This window comes from Mchenga conophoros, linkage group LG7, assembly GCF_057382185.1.
Source record: "Mchenga conophoros isolate Kocher_MC1m ecotype Shallow Benthic linkage group LG7, M_conophoros_male_GT1.1, whole genome shotgun sequence".
Taxonomy (NCBI): domain Eukaryota; kingdom Metazoa; phylum Chordata; class Actinopteri; order Cichliformes; family Cichlidae; genus Mchenga; species Mchenga conophoros.
Window position 1 is genome coordinate 44710869 of NC_140532.1, and position 20689 is coordinate 44731557.

General features: G+C 39.1%; 1 protein-coding gene across 5 annotated transcripts; it reads left to right on the forward strand.

The window, feature by feature from the left end:
• Positions 1 to 1811: 1811 nt before the first annotated feature.
• git2b (G protein-coupled receptor kinase interacting ArfGAP 2b) lies at positions 1812 to 20675 on the forward strand. Of its 5 annotated transcripts, none has more exons than XM_085279583.1 (20): positions 1812 to 1935; positions 2769 to 2902; positions 3072 to 3184; positions 4378 to 4483; positions 6001 to 6087; positions 6181 to 6311; positions 8623 to 8717; positions 9145 to 9190; positions 9404 to 9455; positions 9571 to 9643; positions 9752 to 9849; positions 9952 to 10063; positions 10510 to 10661; positions 10767 to 10919; positions 13073 to 13282; positions 13442 to 13531; positions 14115 to 14197; positions 15839 to 15994; positions 17417 to 17480; positions 17998 to 20675. In XM_085279583.1, exons 3-20 carry the CDS (start codon positions 3072 to 3074, stop codon positions 18205 to 18207), a joined length of 2031 nt encoding a protein of 676 aa, XP_085135709.1. In that variant the 5' UTR covers positions 1812 to 1935; positions 2769 to 2902; the 3' UTR covers positions 18208 to 20675. The 5 variants fall into 5 exon arrangements, with proteins under 5 accessions (XP_085135709.1, XP_085135706.1, XP_085135707.1 ...); XM_085279580.1 differs by lacking the exon at positions 1812 to 1935 and adding an exon at positions 1944 to 2171; XM_085279581.1 differs by lacking the exon at positions 1812 to 1935 and adding an exon at positions 1944 to 2171 and having other exon boundaries at positions 9407 to 9455.
• The last annotated feature ends 14 nt before the right edge of the window (positions 20676 to 20689 follow it).

The window sequence follows — 20689 nt, forward strand, 5'->3', positions numbered from 1 at the left end:
CCCATGAGGGTGGCACGGATGGCCCTCCGGTGGTCCTCCTTGGGCTCTCGCACTCTGGAGCCTCTGGATGTCTGGGGCCTGGATCTCCTCCATGCCTGCTTCATGCCCTGGGGGACAGGGCTATGGCTCTCTACATCCTCTTGCAGACCATTACATGGGGAAACCATTTGAATACAAGTGCGCTGATCCACACAGGTGTGCACACGGGTGTTCACTGTTCGTAGATCGTAAATTACACCTTTCTTGGCTGCTACTTCAAAGCACATTGTGCGCAATTCTGACGGCTAAAGAACCAAATGGGACAGGCAAAAAAAACAACAAAAAAAAAACACAAACCAAGCAGCCATGTACTGCTTCTGATTTGGAAACATCTTAGGCAGCACAAGAACAGAACAGCACAGTATACATACAATGTCACATTTGGACTCATCAGGACAAAGCACAGATTCTAGCTGGTCTGATGTCCATTCCTTGTGTCAGGTTGAAGAAGATAAGATAAGAGATAAGATAAGATAAAACTTTGTTAATCCCTCGGGTGGGTTCCTCTGGGAAATTCGGTTTCCAAAACCACAGCACCGACAGAAGTTACAGTTACAGAATATTATATATATATATATATATATATACACACACACACACATATATAAATACAGAGACATATATAAATAAAATATACGAAGGGGATAAATAGAATAAATAGGAATAAAATAAAAATACAAGTGAATTGCACATTTCAAGTATTGAGGTCTATTGTACCATTGACTATTAACAAAAGTATTGCACAAACGGTATTGCACAGTGAGGTGAAGAGGTGAAGAACTCTCAATAGTGATTTCTTTAGCATTCAACCAAGCCCTATACTTCCTCAAAATGATGTTGAGATGTGCCTATTGTGGCTATTTGAAATAAAGTGGGCTGTGGGCTCTGAGCAGAGGAAAGCCATTTCTCTTCTGTTTACTGTGCTCTAATGTAATCCTCTGCAACAGATGTTTTAGTTTGAAGTTTTAGAGAATGAATGCATTTTATTCTATAATCTTTTTTGATGATATGCAAAATGTAGTGGCTTTGAGGGTGCCAGATCTATGTACTGGAGTAAAAAAAAAGTTTAATCTAAAAGGAGATGCCAGAAGTAAACAAACAATTAAAAGTGACATAAAGTTCTCTCAATAAATACAGTATAAAATCCAATTTTCAAATGCTTATTTCATTTATTAAGGGAAAAGGGTTTTCAAAACAACCCGACCCTATGTGTAAAAGCAGTTGCCACCAAACCTAATAACTAGCAGTCAAACATGTGCAAAGGTAATTAGACTTTCACATCACTGAGGAGGAATTGTGTCTCACTCTTCTTTGCAGAATTGCTTTAATGGAGCCACACTGAAGATTTTTCTAGGATAAATGGCCTGTTTGGTGTTATGCCAAAGCATCTCAATTTGTTACTTTTGAGATCTTTTAGCCTACTTTGCCAGACAGTTTCTAATTAATTGAGTTCTTGATTCAGCAGGTCTGGCAGTAATCAGACCTGGGTGCCTGATTGGTTTCTTTAAAAAAAAAGAAGAAGAAGAAAAAAGTCCACCTATATTTGGATATTTTTTTCCTCTTAAATAAAACCACCACCACCAAAAGTGGATTTTGTGTCTTGATGATCTGAAAGATGTATACGTGACAAGAATGCAAGTAAATAAATAAATACAATTAATCAATTAAACAAATCTGCACTGTACATTGTATTTATTTTATTCATACCGAACAGTGAATTTCCACTTTTGTTAATTTCAGTGGCAGGCCAGGGTGGCTTTTATTGTGTCCAGTGTGACAATTTTCCTTTATCGCGTTAGTCTCCTGATGGTGGTGCTTTCTGCACTCTGTAGGGCCTTTAGAAGCCACTGAAGGAAACAAGGAAGGAAGCAGCCTATGAGGCGCGGAGGAGGCTGTGTGAGTGTTGGAATGGGTCACGGCTTTGTTCAACAGTAGGAGGGGAGGGCTGACGGCTACAGTCGCTAAAAGTGTAAAATACAATCAGCCGGGCGAACTATCCTGTCATATCTCTGTGTAGCTGTGTTGCAACGTAACTTCCAGATATTTGTTTCTCCTGGACTCGAAGGATTTCGTCTAAGGGATGTCAAAGCGAGTGCGAAGCAGAGAGGTCTGCGCTGATTGCAGTGCTCCGGGTACGATGCCAGACAAGCTAGCTGTAACGTTAGCTATCCAGCTAACCAGCTAGCCCCCACTATAAGTTATCGGAGCGTCTTGTTAGCCTGGCTAGTTACTGCGACTGTACTAACAATTAGCAATTAGCTGAATTACTAATTGTAGCGGTTGTATTTTTTCTTGTGGAAACGTTAGGTGTTTTTTTTCTTCCTCTTTTTTCCCCCTTTTTTTGAAGGCGTGCCTGTGTAATCACATTAACCTGTCTTATTCTGAACTAGTTGCTTGACTGTATTGGTTGTCGGGTTACAGTAAGGTTAGTGGTGCGTTAAAGGCAGTATTATTTAATTTCTTAAATAAGACTGCTCAGAAGACAGCGCTAACTTGCTGATAATCAGTAATGCCGCACAGTGGGTGTTAATGCTTGTGAAAACGTTTCTTGATTATGTCAAAGATTTGAGGGTGGGATACACCTTACCTAAAGCAGTCATGTCTTACTGCAAGTCAGCGAATATCTTCGTCTGGTTAGAGGGAGTTACTGCTCTGGGTTAAGGCTGTCTGTTACGTTGTTCATCAAATATTAGACTCATGGGATAAAAAGCACTGTATCTGTATCGTAGAACCTCGCTGGGCCTCTGTTAACAGGGGTGTGCTGATCTGCGATGAGTGCTGCAGCATCCATCGAGGTCTTGGGAGACACAGCTCTCAAGTCCGACATCTGACTCATTCTCCGTGGCCACACTCACAGCTGCAGGTGGGGAAGCGGGGACACGATCTCCATAAATCAAACGCAAAGATGCAAATGAGTACAGTCTGTTCTCCATAATGCAATATGTAAATATATAAGAGGACCATGTATGACTAGGAATCCCCAAAGTATTTTCTGCCTGTTCTAAAAATGTTAATGTGCTTTCTTGTTTCAGATGGTTCAAACACTGTATGGCAATGGAGCTAATTCCATATGGGAGCACAGTCTTCTGGATCCTTCCTCTTCAGTGAGTGGGAAACGCAAAGCCAACCCACAGGACAGAGTGCAGTAAGTTTTATTTTTAAAAATATGTCATTGCTGGTTTTTGGTACACTTGATTGCACTTTGATATTAAATTGTATTGACAAAATTGATTTTCTTTGCTAAGGTCAGTAAACATGCCTAATCAGCCCGCTCTACCATGAACGTCACTCACAGATAGTCAGTCTTAACTTACTTGGAGAACTTGCTTGATCAGCTGACAAGCACGTTTGAAAATAAATATATCTGCAGTGCGGTCTAGCTGATCAGCTACATGATCATGCAAGAAACTGAATTTTAGAAGAGTACCTCCTTTAAAGGTAATGCTTTTTGTGAGGAGTTTTTCCCATTCTTTAGAAGTCATAGTACAACAAAAAACAAAATCTGCGAAGCAAAGAGATTTGATGTACTAAAGCCTGTTATAAACACCATGTCAGTCTGCTGTGTAGCTTGGGGAGTAAAGATAAACAGTCAGCCACATGTAATCACAGCAGTGCTGTGTCTGACCCGCACACTTGGAGCAAGCACTTTCATAACTTCTTCCCAAATGCAATTTCTGAGATGGACGCTATCTTATAAGGTTTCCACCACAAGCACTTTCCCCGAGAAACATTTTAAGGATCTTGGGTGCTCAGCAGTTTAAACTGGAAACAGGCTAAATTTAGTTCCTTAAGGTGTAGTTTGAAATGTTTAGTTCCAGGTGTTTTAAAACCACTGGAACTGTGGGGGAATTCTGCTGGGACCAATGCTGCTTAGTGGTTAATTACAGACAATTCAACTGCTTTAAATTCTGTTCAACTTCATTCACACCATATGGATTTATTCTGATTGCTGGACGTTGTTTTTGGGATTAATAAATTTAGGGTATTTTTACTATAACTATTCTTTTCTATTTGCGTAAATATTTTGTATTAAAACGAGCAACGACAGAGTTTGGATGTGACCTAAATTGCACCCCTAAGATTCTTGGCTTACGTGAAAGCCAGACGAATCTAGCGTTGTGGCGGTATGGTGGTTTACATGACCGATACGTTTCTCTGCCATTAATGTAATGCTGCACATACAAATCTGCAGTCCATTGTTTAATGTCCAGTTTAAGTGTTCGCTTCTCGTCAGTGTTTGTCTTAATCATAAACAAAGATAAACAGTGATGTGCTCACTTGAAAACTTGTAATTAATGTCCACATTTTGAGATTGTGAGAGTCTATTGTTGTTTCCAGTCCTAATAAGACAGAGTTCATCAAGGCAAAATATCAGATGCTGGCGTATGTACATCGGATGCCTTGTCGGGAGGATGACAGTGTGACTGCAAAAGACCTCAGCAAGGTGACAATTTACTCTGTTGTTTCATTTAAACGTTCCTCTTGTAACACTATTAGACGTTCAAAAAAAAGAGGATCTTTGAGACTTTATTGTAATACAGCAAGTGTTTGATTTTAATGTTGATATCTGACCAGTTCCTGCAAAATCCAGTGATGAGTTTCCTCAAACTTAACCTGGGCTACTAATATTACGTAGCCCCTCCCCAATGTCACCAAACAGGGCATGGACATGGGGGTATCCTGTGGAGGAAGTTGTCCTCCTGTGGATTGTGAGGGATTGTCGGGTGGGGTCTGTGTAGGTCAAACCTATTCTAGTGCATCCTGTGGATGATTGATTGGATTAGGTTCTGGGGAATGGCAGGCAGAAGGCAAATGAGTGGACTATAAAGCAACATTAATGGCTTAGGGGACTATGTGATTAAAATCAGAGTTTTCTGTGTCCATGTTTTTTACCTGGATTATTAACCATGGTAACTTATGCTGAACACCTAACCTGGTCGGGAACAAGGTATGTTCTGAGTCTTAATTTAAAATCATCTGAAAGTGCCACATTTTCAGTGATTCTTTTATTTACAGTATGTTTTAAGTCTTATGTAGATTCTGTGCTGGTGGCATACTTTTTATATGTGCAGCTTGTTAAGCCATAACTTACTGAATGAAGTGCTAACTCTGACTGTGCGTCACATTGTCCTGGGAATGTGCATGTATTGATTTGTTGATGCAGAAAATGTTTTAATGTTGTTCTACTTGATTGTAATCTGCGGGAATTCAGCAACTAGAACACAGAACACACACCAAGAACACCTGTTCAGTTGATAAAATAAATTTCACTTGTCCATGTCGCCTTTACTAGGCTGTGGGATGGTAAGATTTCTTGTTAAAATGTATCCAGATTAAAGCACAGAGCGTACTTGGCAATAAAAAAACAAAACATTAAATTGAATTAAAATGTTTATATTATCACTCTGTACTAAATTGCTAGATTAATACTTTTTTTCCTGCATTAATTTGCAATAGTGTTGCATTTTACTTTTGCAGTTTTTATGTCCTTTATAGACTTTTAATTACCCTTTTTATATGACCTTTAAAAGCCACTTTTTATGTGACCGTGAACAGAACCTGAAGCAGACACTCTGCTTAAAAGAGGAAGCTGGTAACCACCACTGTGATAGCCGTTATCTTCAACTGGGGTTTGAATGGTTTTTCAGACGCTCAGCCAAAAAAAGTCTGGCTGTGTTGAACTTTCTTTGTAGAATGGCGTTCGTTAAATGTCTTGGGTTGCTGCTGTCCTTGGGCTGTTCCTGAAATTTTTTATAGTGTGCAGGGACTGTTGTGCTGTCGTGGAGGCACCTTGTATGGCAATGCGGCTGGTTGTTATGTGTATATGTATATCTCAACAGAGTACTGCATTAAAAAGAAATAACCTGTCACCAAAGTTATAAGAAGGCCTAAAGCCGACACAGTGTCTTCATAATCAGCTGTAACGGATTTTAAACAAGGTTCTTGTTAAATGTCTTTCAGCAACTTCATTCCAGTGTCCGTACTGGGAACCTGGAGACCTGCCTTAGACTCTTATCTTTAGGAGCTCAGGCTAACTTCTTTCATCCAGTAAGTTTGGGGGAATAAGCAGAAAGTTGATTTGGAAGTGGGCGTGATAATACTAATGATTAACCACTGTTTTTTTTCCCCTTCAAATTTTAGGAGAAGGGAAACACCCCACTACACATAGCAGCAAAAGCAGGTCAAATATTACAAGCGGAGCTATTGGCAGTTTATGGAGCTGATCCTGGAGCGCTGGACTCGAGTGGGAAGACCCCCATTGATTATGCAAGGTAATGTATAGCCTGTATTTTTATTTTAACACCTTCAAATGTTCTGATAAAAGGTTTGGGGTTTTGTTTTGTTTGTTTTTTTTAGGTGAGAGCAGTCGAAATGTTATATTGACACTTGATGATGTTAATACCACAAGATAAATTTAGAAGTTTCACTTTTAAGTGGCATTCTGCTTTCACGCATTTAAGTGGATCATATGTTGTAGTCAAGCGAATTCAGGAGCCTTGTTCATTTTCTGTATGTTGGGAAAATGACTTCAGGCATATGTCTTGTATAGAAAACGCAGCAAGCTGCGAAACAGTATTTGACGCTGTAAAGTTGGAATTCCTATGTGCAATGGTAGTGCAGCTGCAAGCATCACCTTAAGAGATGCAGTCCAGCTCATTAGTGGCTGTGATACAGGAAATGATGCACAAGATGCAGATGTAAAAATACACAGGAAAAAAAAAATAGCTGTGCTCTTGCTTTACATGTTGTATCTTGTGGAAATGTTAGCCGGATACTAAAAACAGCAAGTGACAGGAAGTAGCCAGCAATACACAGCAGAAAAGGACAAAAACAGCTAAGCTGGAAATGGAGGGGAGGGGGAAATATTGTCACCCGCTGAACTGGCTAAAATATTTAACATGCCTTTTACAATGCTAGACAAAAAGTGGCTTTATGTCCGAGTTTGACTAATTCAATGAAACGAGCAAGGCAGAAGAGAAAGGAGGAATTCAGTTGTGCAGGGAGCTGATGACTCAGCTTGGTTAGTTTATAGTAAGTTTCAATTGAGCTCAAGTAAAAAAAAAAAAAAAAAACTTGTCCGTGTGGACCTTGATATTTGTCTTCAGTCTCATCCACTCTGTTATCATTTCCTCAGCCAGATCAAACTGGAATCTAACCAAAATCTACATTTGATTTTTAAATATAATTATTGATGTGTAAACTGAAAGCGAAGACAACAGATAAGACTATGGAAGCTTGTTTCCACCACTGGGGAAAAAAATATTTAGGATTTAAGAGATAAGATAGAACTTTATTAATCCCTCGGGTGGGTTTCTCTGGGAAATTCGATTTCCAAAAAAAGCACAGCAACGACCGAAGTTACAGTTACAGAATTGTTATTTATTTATATATATATATATATATATATATATATATATATATATATATATATATATATATATATATATATATATATATATATATATATATATACACAAAGGGGATAAATAGAATAAATAGGAATAAAAAATAAAATTTATTATTATTTATTAACTTGAAGCTATCAAATAATAACCTGTAATTTTGACTTTCAGACGGCAAAAAAAAAAGTGGCAGAAAGAGGCTTCCATAAAAGACAGGGTCATTTAAGTTGGGACTTAAAGGGGACTTTAGTCATTTGCAGTGCAAAAGATACTGGAAGGTTTTAGACTTCTATTTACAAATGGTCCTCAGCAAGATTAAAAGTGTCAGGGTGCATTAAAATGGAATGCAGTCAGCACATATTGAGAAAATCTCACTTTTTAAGACTCATCTTCACTCAGAAATACTCACACTAACTCCAACATAATAGTGTGGTGTGAGGCATTTTTACATTAGTTTAACAGATTACAACATGTTGTTGTTATTCCCTGATCAATGATTACTACAGTAACACTGCCTTAATAGTTCAGTGCAGACTAACTGGCAGACAATCTGATGGCTGTCAAAGAGCTTACAGGTTTTAGTTGAAGGAGATTTATCAATGACTCTACTATTACACTGATGACTGATTAGCATAACAGTTACGTTTACATAGTGTAAGAAGACAAGATAACGCATAGATGAGATGATAAGACTTAATGTGCTCTGCTGTGTGGTTTGATATTGTCTGTATGAATGAGGAAATTAAATAGTGTGTCTGACTGCTGGTTCAAGCGTGGGAGGTGAAAAGTCACAGAAAATCTCAGTTTGTTGAGGAAAGCCTGCCAATGAGCAAGTTACTTTCAGAGAGTCTGTTACTCTGGTAACTCACTCAGTTTAAGGTAACGCTCCTTATTGAGCTTTTACTGAACCCGTCCCCACAGCCTGCAGAAACCAACAAGCAGAACCTGTTATTTGTGATGGTTTTCATCAAATTGAATGTTGTAGTGCTGTAATAAATATTTTTTTGTTGTGAAACAAAATTATTTTGAAAATCACTCCAAATAGTGGAATAGTATGGGAGTACATTATTTAAAATATGATGCTGACATTGTAAGGCATTGTAAGGTACCTGAGATATTTTTAGCTGTAGTTCTTTAGCATATTTCTGAAACTTGACCTTTTTGTTCCGTACCTCTGCAGACAAGCTGGGCATCAGGAGCTGGCAGAGAGACTAGTGGAGATCCAGTATGAACTCACTGACCGGCTAACATTTTACCTTTGTGGACGAAGACCAGGTAAATGCAGTAAATCAGTCAACCACAGCTGCAGCTTTGCATTAGAGGAATGTATTCAATAGCTTTAAAATGGCTTTCAATCATTTTTATGCAAAAAAATGAGTTCAACAACACAAACTGTTAAAAAATAACTGAAAAAAAAGTGTTTTCTGGAGTCCTATATTTAAAATATTTTGTGCAAACACAGTACTTAATATTTAAGTACTCGATACAAAATTGGAAAGATAAAACAAATGACAATAAGATTAAATCATATATGATTTAAAAAATAAAACAGATTACATACATATCACCAACTTTATAAATCACCACTTCCAACTTTGTGCTATCCTCACCACACTAGTGGGTCAGTCCCTGCCAAAAAAACCCCAAGAACTTTTGATTGTGAAAATATTTGAAACGTTATCTCTTCATTGTTGTGCTACAGATCACAGAAATGGGCAACACTTCATCATTCCTCAGATGGCAGACAGGTAAATGTTAAAGCTTTTAATTTGAAAAACTTGATCTGGTAATGAGTTAATGTGAGTTTCCGTTGATATACGTTAACCATCTTATTTTCTTGTGCTGCATTGGATGGATAAGAAATAAGTAAGTTTCTCATTTTTGCCACGAGCCACTGTTCTTGTGAGTGTGGAGCCGTTTCCTGCAGGATAAATAAACTTTGTTAATTTCTCCATTTAAAGCAGCCTGGATTTGTCAGAGTTTGCAAAAGCTGCAAAGAAGAAGCTGCAGTCGGTAAGACGTTTTTACATGGGATTTGTTTCCCGTGACATTTACAGTGTAGCCTCTTCTTCATCTGCTGTTTATTCTTTAGGAAACAGAAGTGCTAATTCTGCTTACTTTGCCGTAGCTAAGCAACCATCAGTTTGAAGAGCTGGCCATGGATGTTTATGATGAAGTCGACAGAAGAGAAACGGATGCAGGTTGAATTACAAGAACTGTTTTAAAAAAAATAATTTTTTAAAAATCACACCGTCTATAAACCTCTTTTACATTTTATTTAAACATTATGTGCGTCTTGCTTTTTTCAGTGTGGCTGGCCACTCAGAACCACAGCACGCTGGTAACAGACACCACAGTTGTGCCTTTTCTGCCTGTCAATCCTGAGTACTCATCTACCAGAAACCAGGCAAGTGCTGTCACCTTATGTCCTCATGTTATAACTTCACTTCTTTGTGTGCGACTAGTAGATTTGGTAATTGGTTTGGTTTTAATCTATTTGCTTTCTCAGGGTCGTCAGAAATTGGCAAGGTTTAGTGCTCACGAATTTGCCACACTGGTCATCGATATTCTAACAGATGCTAAGCGACGGCAGTGGGGTAATTCCTGTGAAAGTCCCAAAGGTAGGACATGATTATTTTCCACTTGTAGCACATGTTAAATTCCCCTGCTAATCTGCTTTTGTTTTTTGGGCTATATTAAGTTTGTAAATGTCCTGCTTAGCATATGAACAGAAGAACATTTTCAAAAACCGCAAGCAGTGGGGGGGAACCTAAATTTGTTGGCCTATAATAAGATGCAGAAAGTGTTTTCTTTGTAGTTCAATGTGGAGCGAAATATAGACAACGCTACGGTACACAGGCAACAATTAAAGTTTCAACCATGTGTGAAAAGGGGCTTAATAATGTCCTGCATGCTGCAACTCACAGACAACCAAGAAAAATTGTAGGAGGTCACTATAAAGAATGCTGGGTGTTGGATTCAATCAATAAAAAGGGATTGAAACAGCTGCCCGTAGCCAGCACTGCTGTTTGATCCCTAGTCCTTTGATCTTTGGCTCTGCTTTCAGATAATGTGGAGCTGATCCTTCAGGGAATAGACGGTCACCACAACAGTGAGGGCCAAGATAATGACCAGCCAGATTACGACAGTGTGGCATCAGATGAAGATCCGGTCCAAGAGGCAACATGTGGAGACAGCTGCAATGATGGAAGGACCAAGGTTAATGTCTCTTGAAGCCTGTTATTCCATTGCTTACTGTAGGCTTTACTTGTAATACAGATCAAATGAATCCCATCTTATGTCCGTATGCATGTTTCACTGCAGAGCTCAGAGTCTTCTGATCTGTCTGATGGACCAATCACAGTGCAAGAATTTATGGAGGTGAAGAGCGCCCTCACTGCATCAGAAGCCAAAATACAACAGCTTCTGAAAGTCAACTGTCACCTTAGTGAAGAGCTACGTTTGATGCAGAGCAAGGTTAGTTAAGACGCAAAAGTCGAGGTCACTTTATGTATCACATTGTCTCTGGTGTTTCTTGTTCTGGTTATAAATTGCATAATAATGTTGCTATTTAAACATAACATCCTGAAATTGTGTTTAACATGTAATGTTAGTATAACCCAACTCAGGGTTTATAGATGAGATGTATCACTGTCTTTACCCTAAAATGCTTTCTTAACTCTACACAGTCTTAAATGGTTTGTGTGTGTGTGTATGTATAGATAGAATCATACATTATTCAAAATGAAAAACAAAAGAAATGCTGGGTTTTTTTGTTTTGTTTTTTATTTTGTCTTCAAGACTGAGGTAACTGTAAATTTTGTAAATTTGAGCTTTGTGACTTGGCATGTTATCATAGCAGCCATCAGAACATGGGTACACCGTGGTCATAAAGTCATGGACATGGTTAACAACGATACTCAGGTAGCTATGGTGTTTAAATGATGGTCATTTGGTACTAAAGGGTCCGAAGTGTGCAGAGAAAATAGCTCCCACAACATTTCACCACCACCACCTGCCTGAACAGTTGTTCTTCGAATCGTTCATACCAAATTCTGACCCTATCATCCAAATGTCACAGCAGAAATTGAGACTCGTCACAGGTCAATTTTCTCTTGTCCAGTTTAGGTGAGCCTGTGCAAGTTACCTGCTCTAAGCTCACAGGAGTTATGTATGGTGTGGTCTTCTGCTGCTGTAGCCCATCTGCTTCAAGATTCCACCTGTTGTTCTTCTTCTGCACACGCTGGTTATAATAAGTGGTTCTTTGAGTTAATGTTGACTTCCTGTTAGGCTGGCTGATTAGATATTTTGTGTTAATAAGCAGTTAGATGTAACTGAAAATCATTTAAGGAAGTCATGCTGTTGTTTTTTTGTGAACAGAGAAAATGGCTACAATGTGTCTGGATGCATTAAGATTCCTGTGACAAGGATAGCAGATTTCAAATTGCAAAGCAGTATTTTATGTTATAGATGTTTGTGATGTAAACTCAAATCCTATGTCAGATCTTAAAAGGCAACCCACAGAGGACATTTTGCTCCATAGCATAAATCTGCAATGATTATTTAGGAACCACCTAAATGCAGAAAAATAACTGGAGTTAGCTTTTTCCATTACACAAATGTCAGCAAGTTAGGTTCCTGACTTGTAGACCCACAACCCACAACTGTCTAATTTATACTATTTATTTCAGGCATGCCACATCACTCACTTCCTCATATCTTGGTATTTTGAAAGTCCCTCTTTTCCCCGGTGGTATTCAAACATGCACATTTTTACAGTTCTACGTGCTTTTGGGAAATAATCGTGTTTACTATTCCCTTCCCTTCTCTCTGGTAGAAAAGTAGCAGAGCCGAACAAAAAGCCTGTGGATGTAGAGACTGAAGTGCAACAAAATCAGTCAACAAAGGCTTTTTTTTTGTTGTTGTTGTTGTTGTTGTTGTTAGAGAAAATATATACATTCAAGTTCTTACAATACTGATGATAATAGGGAAAAACTGTTTCTCTATAACTGCATTTTCTAATGTAATTTGTGTTATATGTTACATCAGTCATTGTTGCACTCAGAAACATAAACTAAAGCAAAGGACAAAATTGTAGACAACCCAGTTTTTGTGCGGTCTGTACCCCTTGTGCTTCATCAGAATCCCAGGTTTATTTTATTGATGCCTCTCAACTTTACCTTGGGTATGTCTCATAGTTTTAAATATTGACTTGATGTGCTTACTTTTGCATAGTAATACCTACTTTTTGTTTCTTGAAGCTGTTGTTTTTTCAGAGTGTAAGCACTGTTTGTGTAAATAAGGGCAACCCCCTCTGTGGCACTTTATCAGGGGGTGTTGCACTTCAAGATCTGTGGTGTTTTTTTGTTTTTTTTTTCTTGTTTGTTTGTTTTTTCAACATACATTGTCAGCATTTCATTTGTCAAGGAAGCAAGCCTTTTGTTGTTTGAAGGACCTTGAGCAGAAACAAGAACAAAACAGAGATGAAGATAAGTTGAACCTTATCCGAATAGCTTCCCACCTGGAGGCCTAGCTGTAATCTACTCTATTATTGGTGCCGCGCCCGGCTTTTGTGTGGAGATCAGCTCACAGTTAAGAGTCAAATTGAAAGATGTTTTTGTTCTCTACAGCTGAATTCCCTGCAGACTGAAAACACAACACTGCGATGGCAAACCCCCAGCGGACAGCAACAACCCCAGGGCCTCTTTGGTCGACAGCAACCTCGCGGAGGCCGCGCCAGGTCCATGTATGAGACGGGCTCTACTCCAAGGCAGTACCCCCACCGAGTTGACACAGCTCGGCATGACGATGGAGTCATTTTACAACCCTTCCCTACCAATGTAAGCACAGGAGTACCACTGTTTTCATTCTTAATTTACCAAAGTGGTGATGCCTGGCTTGGGGCTGGTGTTGTTGTTTTTTTTTTATATTCATTCATTCATTCATTCATTCATTGCATCTCAATAGAGTATGCTCAACTTGGTTTGACCCCTTTCTAGATTGGTAGGGGTCCTTTGGGGACGGCTGCTTCCTCCCTTCCTACCTTCCCCTCTTCCCTCTCCTGGTCGTGGGATGAGAGATCTCGAAGGGTTAAGTACTGAAAATTCCCGCGGCTCAGAGGCAGCCCCAGGGGACGGTGAAAACTGTCCTCTTTGACCCCACAGTCTTCTCTCCTGACCTGTGTCTATAAACTGCCTTTTCTCAGCATCTCCTGCCTGCATGCATGCACTGCAGTGCCTCTGCTACAGTTCAGTTTCTGAGCACCCCAGCTTCTCATTGTCAAAAGTGCTGACATGTTGCATCAGAGATGGCTGCTTGAATAATCCGACAGCTGAATCCAGTATATGTGAAAGATGTATAACGGATCACCACATTGTGCTTTTTAGGGATAACTTTCTGATAAAACAGAGGACAGTTGACATCTTCGCGTCTACTAATCGCATCCTGGGCAGTGCAGCTGTGCTCCGCCACATGAACTGATTGTATCGTTTCTGCCTTTTTTTTCTCTTCACAGTGAGATGTCTTAATAATAATGAGATCACAGGTTTGATTTTAGAATTGCATGTTTCTAATTTCTGTGCGGCCACATTTGCTGCTGTGATAACTTATCTAACTAATCACATACAGTATATACTGTGTTTGATTGACTGTTGTCCTCTGACATTCCTACAGGGCTGTAGTCTGGAAGGACAGAGTAGAGTGCTGGAGAATGACTATGACACTACACCCAATCACTCTGAAATGGAGGAGAGTGGGTAAGATCTTCTTCTGTTAACTGTTGATTTTAAAGACTAAAACACCATTTTCTCTGTATAGGTTTAAAATGAAGGCCACTTTGATCACAAATACAGGGAGTGCAGAATTATTAGGCAAGTTGTATTTTTGAGGACTAATTTTATTATTGAACAACAACCATGTTCTCAATGAACCCAAAAAACTCATTAATATCAAAGCTGAATGTTTTTGGAAGTAGTTTTTAGTTTGTTTTTAGTTTTAGCTATTTTAGGGGGATATCTGTGTGTGCAGGTGACTATTACTGTGCATAATTATTAGGCAACTTAACAAAAAACAAATATATACCCATTTCAATTATTTATTTTTACCAGTGAAACCAATATAACATCTCCACATTCACAAATATACATTTCTGACATTCAAAAACAAAACAAAAACAAATCAGCGACCAATATAGCCACCTTTCTTTGCAAGGACACTCAAAAGCCTGCCATCCATGGATTCTGTCAGTGTTTTGATCTGTTCACCATCAACATTGCGTGCAGCAGCAACCACAGCCTCCCAGACACTGTTCAGAGAGGTGTACTGTTTTCCCTCCTTGTAAATCTCACATTTGATGATGGACCACAGGTTCTCAATGGGGTTCAGATCAGGTGAACAAGGAAGCCATGTCATTAGTTTTTCTTCTTTTATACCCTTTCTTGCCAGCCACGCTGTGGAGTACTTGGACGCGTGTGATGGAGCATAACAAGTTATGGAAAAAAAAAAGTATAAGCCTTTCCCCCTGTTTCTTGTCTCGAGACATGACAGTATTGATGGAGCCAAAGCTTACAAAGTTAAAGGTCACAGGAATGGAGAACGGGAAGCCAGATGTGGATTAGTTTTGACAGGTGTTTAGGAAAAAAAAACTGCTTTGAGCCATTCAGCCTGCCTGCACGGTTCAATGAAATAATATACAGTTCCCAAAAATATTTTGACATATAAACCAAATTCTAACATTTATGAATTTAGATAAGATTAACCTTATTTTAAAGAAAAAATAGGAGTGAATCTAATTAAGTAAGGGTATACTACTTGTTAAGAAATGTTCTAGTCTCTTGAGAGGCAGCTGAGGACCGCCACAACAGCGACCCGGTCAGCCTGCCCAATGGAAAATGGGAGATTAGGAGCAACTGAACTTTCAAAATAAGAGCAAGGGGATTTTCCACTAATAAAGCCACTGCATTATTCCCACCAATTATGAAAAAATGGCATTAAATTGCAGGATGTGTAGTACCAGTCAAAAGCTTCACCGTTCAAGCGAAGTCTGTCGGGAAACACTGCACCCACCTACTGGCTTCACTACAGATCAGTTATTTAGAATATTGTCCTCTGTAATTTATCGTCCTTTAGCTTTTAGAAGCCTGACCCTGACTTTAGCCTGAAGTCAACCAGTTTCTGTAAAAAGCTGTTTCTTTCAAAGTAGAGTTTTTCTTTTATCCAAACTCCACCCAACAGGTACTTTTGAGGTCAACTCTCTGTGTGATACTTTTTGTTTTCATCTTGATTTCATTATCCTCTTCAAAAGATCCACCTTTGTTGTATAATTCATTGTTTGGTGGGTTCTTTAAGTAACACTCTTGTAAGAAGATCAGTTGTCAGTTCTCTGTTTTTATTTGTAGCAGCCCTCTTGCTGCCTCTGAAGCAGCCCACCAGCAGGAGGAGGGCGAGGAGGATGCCACCCTGCCTTGCACAGAGGACGTCATCTGTAAGACGGAGCAGATCACTAAGAACATCCAGGAGCTTCTGAGAGCTGCCCAGGAGACCAAACATGAAAGGTATTGAGCAGTTATATGAATAACATGTAATGTGATATTTATACAAAATGAGCCAAGTTATATTTCAAAAACATCTGAAATTTCTAGCTATTCAAAATAAAATCTTTTCACCCGATGCACTGTGAACCTCAGTTTTTCCACCGTCTGGCTCAGATTCCGTGCTTGTATTTCTGTCATTCTGCCTGATATGTTTAAGAGCTGACTTTGCCCAGGTGCTTTTAGGTCAGTGGTTTTTTTTTTAAAGTTGTGTATAGGGCCTTGGCCTGGATGATGCCAGCTTGCATCCTAAGGAACTAAAAGTCTCCTTATTTTCACCTGAGTTGCAGAGTGAATACAGTTACTCACATATTGGTGATAACCAAGCAGCACTCTGATTTCCAGCCCTGTTTAGGATCCCTCTGTGTGAGTCTAAGGAGTGTGGGTCTTAGGTCTGTCAATGCACCTAACAGGAAACAAACAGCACATGATCTTATTTTCCCCTGTGGTTTGCCAAGTCCACAGTAGTTACTTGTTTATTAATAATTTCTTTATTATTTTTACTGTAGGTTTTTTTTTTTTTTTTTTTTTTTTTTTAAAACTGTTCCACACTGCTACCCGTTTTCCTTTTTGTAGGTTATTGCTTACATTGTCCCCCTTTTTCTTTTGTGTAAATATCTTGAGATTAACAATGTTTCCCATCTAGCTCCAGGGATATGAGCAGCTACATGGTTAAATGCTGCTGAACTTCCGTGTCGCTTCTAGAAACACTAGCTGGTACTAAAATAATAGTTCATATTTTATTAATGAACTAGAGCCATTGTCTCTCTGGGATGGGAAGTTGTAAATAAGAACGGTGGAAAGTATAACGCACAACAGCCGTGTGAACCAGCACGATTCTGCTCGACTAAACTGGCATACAACCTCTCAACTGAAGCAGTGTGTAAACAAACAAGGACAGGCTGCTGGTGCTAGCATGTTAGCACTGCCTACGTTAGTCATGTGGGTGCACAACAATCAGACTGTACATGTGTGTACACATTTGAGTGACATAAAAAAATTTGATTCGATTATTGAAAAATGCGTTTCATTCAAATGGCTTTAAAAGATAAATTACATACATCGACTGTTTCGGTCTGTTCACATTTTTAAGACGTGCTGCTGATCAAGGCAGCAGATTTTAAAATGGTGTTAAATAAATGTCCTTCGTGGTGTGGCCCTGCCCAGAAATGCCATTCACTGCTTTCATAGAACAGAAAGGTGCCAAGTATTGTTTTTAAATGATCGCTTATTCTTTATTTATTTACTGTACAACTTTGAAAACAGTTGAATGAAATCCTAAATAGCCAAACACTATTACACCCCGTTGCTCTTTTTGATCGTTTTGAGAAAGGTTTGTGGAAAAAAATTTCACCCATTCATCCTTCTTGTCTCCTCCTACTGCAGCTTTCTGCCTTGCTCTGAAAAAATCTGCATGGCTGTGACAGAGATGGCTGCCCTGTTTCCCAAGGTAAGATGAGCAGCTCAGTGTCCAATGGAACAATTTGCTTTGTCTGACAACAGCTGAAGGCAGTTGTTTCCACACATGAACTCCTGAAAATGTCAGGAGAATAAGGTTGGGACATTGTCAGAAGCGGCACTTTATCACACGTAGCACGCAACAGGATATAATCTTTATTAAGCCAAATACTCTTTGAGGGTGTTGCTTGAGTGAAACTCGCTATATTCTCACATCAGACGGACTTTGTAATAGAGACCCAACAGAGTAAAGAGTGCTTAATGTCTGATCGAACCAGATCTGACATTTTGTTCTCATAGCTTGGCTGGATGTGTGAAAGCAGCTTAAAATTATTTGTCCAGATAGGTGGCACCTGCTTGTTACATAGCTTGTATTGGATCTTGTTTTACCATCTCAATATTTACCTTGTTGTAGTCTCATAGAAATCCAGTGCCTGCCTAGCACATAAAGTGATTACGAACGCTTTCATGTCCTCGCCTTATCAAATCTCCTTCCCTCCTCCCTTCAGAGGCCGTCCTCAGAGACAGTGCGAGGGTCTCTGTGTCTGCTGACTTCAAGCGCTAGCCGGCTCCACAGAGAGTGCCAGAAGGCTGCAGAACACAACCTCAGCCCGTCAGACATCCAGCTGGTCACTCAGCAGGTCATTCAGTGCGCCTATGACATAGCCAAAGCTGCCAAACAACTTGTTACTGTGACAACCAAAGAAAACAACAACTAATTAAACTCCAAAGACACTCCCAATGCGCCAAACATACAGCATATAAATGATGTTAATCAATGGTTTCCCTTCCCCCCCATATTAATCAGTGTAAGCTTTTGTGTACATTCCTAGAGGTGGAGAAAAAAATATAACATGCAAAATCATAGCTCAATCAAAAGCTTTATTTATTTTGTTTTTATACCATGGTAATAAAAAGTGTGTATATATACGGGGGGGGGGGGAGAAATACTTGTTCTTTACCTCACAGATTGAATCTATTCAGTTTCCAGAAGTGCAGTGTTGCCTGTGTATATAAAAGCAATTAGAACAAACAGTTTTGCATTATCCGTTTCCTTCTAGAGGACACCATCAGTCATTAGCTGTGCTCACTGAGGTCCGCTTTCTGGTACTCATAGACGATCATGTCTTACCTAGCAGCAATGATCAGAACAGATGAGCTACTCCAATCACAATGTTTGTTTTTCTTTAAGAGGCAGTTACAGTGTTCATTGTTCTTGAATCATTGTGGTGTTGCTTGCTTAAAGTTCAATTGTTTGTTCAGTAAGCCAACTGTGATTATAAAAGCAGCTTCAGTGTATCGAGCACCGTGTGAGTGTCCAGACTTTCAGCCCATCCAGCAACTCCAGCAGTTTCAGTCCATCTGCGGGTTGAAACAATGTTTATAAGTAAAGTATCAATAGTTTTTTGGGGTTTTTTTCTTTTTTGAGTTATAATGTTACAGCCATACTTAAGATGGTGTGTGTGTGTGTGTGTGTGTGTGTGTGTGTGTGTGTGTGTGTGTGTGAGCGTTGGCCTCAGTGGCCTGTGTGAAATCCATTTTGAATCAATTTTACTAGCGTTATGCAAATATGTGAGATGTATGTATCCATGTAATTCTTTATCAGAATAATCCAAATGCTATTCTATTTATAAACTGTATGTCATACCTCTAAGAAAATATCAATGTTTATTTTCATAAGCTTTGGTTTAACACGATGCTCGGCGCAGGCTAACGTTTTTGTTCTGAGGTCTGGGACGTCTCAGCCGGCAGTTAGTTATAGGAAACGTGTGGTCTGTTTATTTTAGTGTGGTGTTTTAACTCCAGTATTTTAGACGCTTCATGTGGTCGAGTATGTACCGCCTACGGCTTAGAGCCAATGATAATGTAATTGTACCCTCAGTTCTAGAATAGTTGTTGTAGAACACGGGTCTAATGTGACACTCACTGTGAGCCAGATGTGTTTGAACCAGGGGTGGAAGGAAAACTGGAATACGCTGCACGACAAGTGGACGGCAGGGTTGTGCTCTTATTGCAGGGTCCTTACTGTGCAATTTAAAGTGTAATGTAATTGGTGCTAGATAAAGAAAAAAACAGATTAATTTATCACTGCTCAATTTCCTTAAAGAGGACTACCTGTTAGAATGCGTTAAAGAAAATCTAAAGCGCCTGTTTAACTGTAACCACAGCAGTATGAACATGCACGTTCATTTCTATCTAAAACTGCTTTCTTAGGTGGCTGGGTGAGGATTAAAAAGACATTTAGAAGTATCCTTAAAACGTCTTCAGTGCACATGAGTATACTGTTCACTTCTGGTTAGTTGCTTAAGTCTTCTTAGGTGTGTTTTTGACAGAATATTAAACTATTTGTCTAAGTCTGCATACTGGTTTTTTTGTTTTGTTTCTTTTGTTTTAACAGTACGTGTCCGTTTTTCTACATTATAAAGAACTGAAACCCATCAGCAAAACTGTTCTCTGGTCTTACACTTTAAGAAATAAATGCATAATTAAAGAAGCACTGACGGCTCATTATCCAGACTCATTTCCAGAAAATGTGCCAGTTTTAGTAAGGACTGTAAAAGTGGGGAATGTTATTCCATTAAACTGTTATTTAATGGGATACTAAATATTTAAAAAAAAAAGTTTTCGTATTACTTAGTGTAGCTTGGCAGGCCACGAATGATATCAGTGTTAGAAATAAAGCTTTAAAACGTATAAAAAATACTGTTAAAAGTTTGAATTTTTTTGCCTTCCTGGACTCAATTGGACCCTTTGGTGGGCTGGTCTGGCCTCTGTACCCTATGTTTTACACCTTTGTCTTAAAGGAAGGCTAGGTTTTACTGAATAGCATGGTCTGATCTTACCTGGTCTGGTAGTAGAGCATTATGTAAAGGTGGTTACAGCAAACCTACGAAGGCTGTCTTTTAGAAAATAAATACCACTGCCATTCATCTCCTAAAAACCAGCCATAGTACCTCTGTGAACAAAATGTAACGCAAAGCAATTTAAGTAGCATATAAATACTTTTTAGACTGCCATTTTTTTAAAAGCACATAAACTACTGACTTTATAATGTTATAATGCACGTATTCAGTTACTTCCACCCTGGAGTCAAAACCGTCATTTAACTCCCTGTAACTTGGAGCCTGCCCTATCTGTGGTTCAAATCAATCCCTGCCTTAGGTATAATAAAGTCATTCATACCTCATCTTTTCTCCTCGT

What these genes read in the sequence shown, in the direction of transcription:
- git2b (XM_085279580.1), top strand. Translation starts at nt 2,120, where the DNA reads ATGTCAAAGCGAGTGCGAAGCAGAGAGGTCTGCGCTGATTGCAGTGCT. An exon ending in AGGCTAACTTCTTTCATCCA is followed by an intron (nt 6,088 to 6,180) that starts GTAAGTTTGGGG and finishes TTCAAATTTTAG; the next exon opens with GAGAAGGGAAACACCCCACT. An exon ending in CAGAAGAGAAACGGATGCAG is followed by an intron (nt 9,644 to 9,751) that starts GTTGAATTACAA and finishes TGCTTTTTTCAG; the next exon opens with TGTGGCTGGCCACTCAGAAC.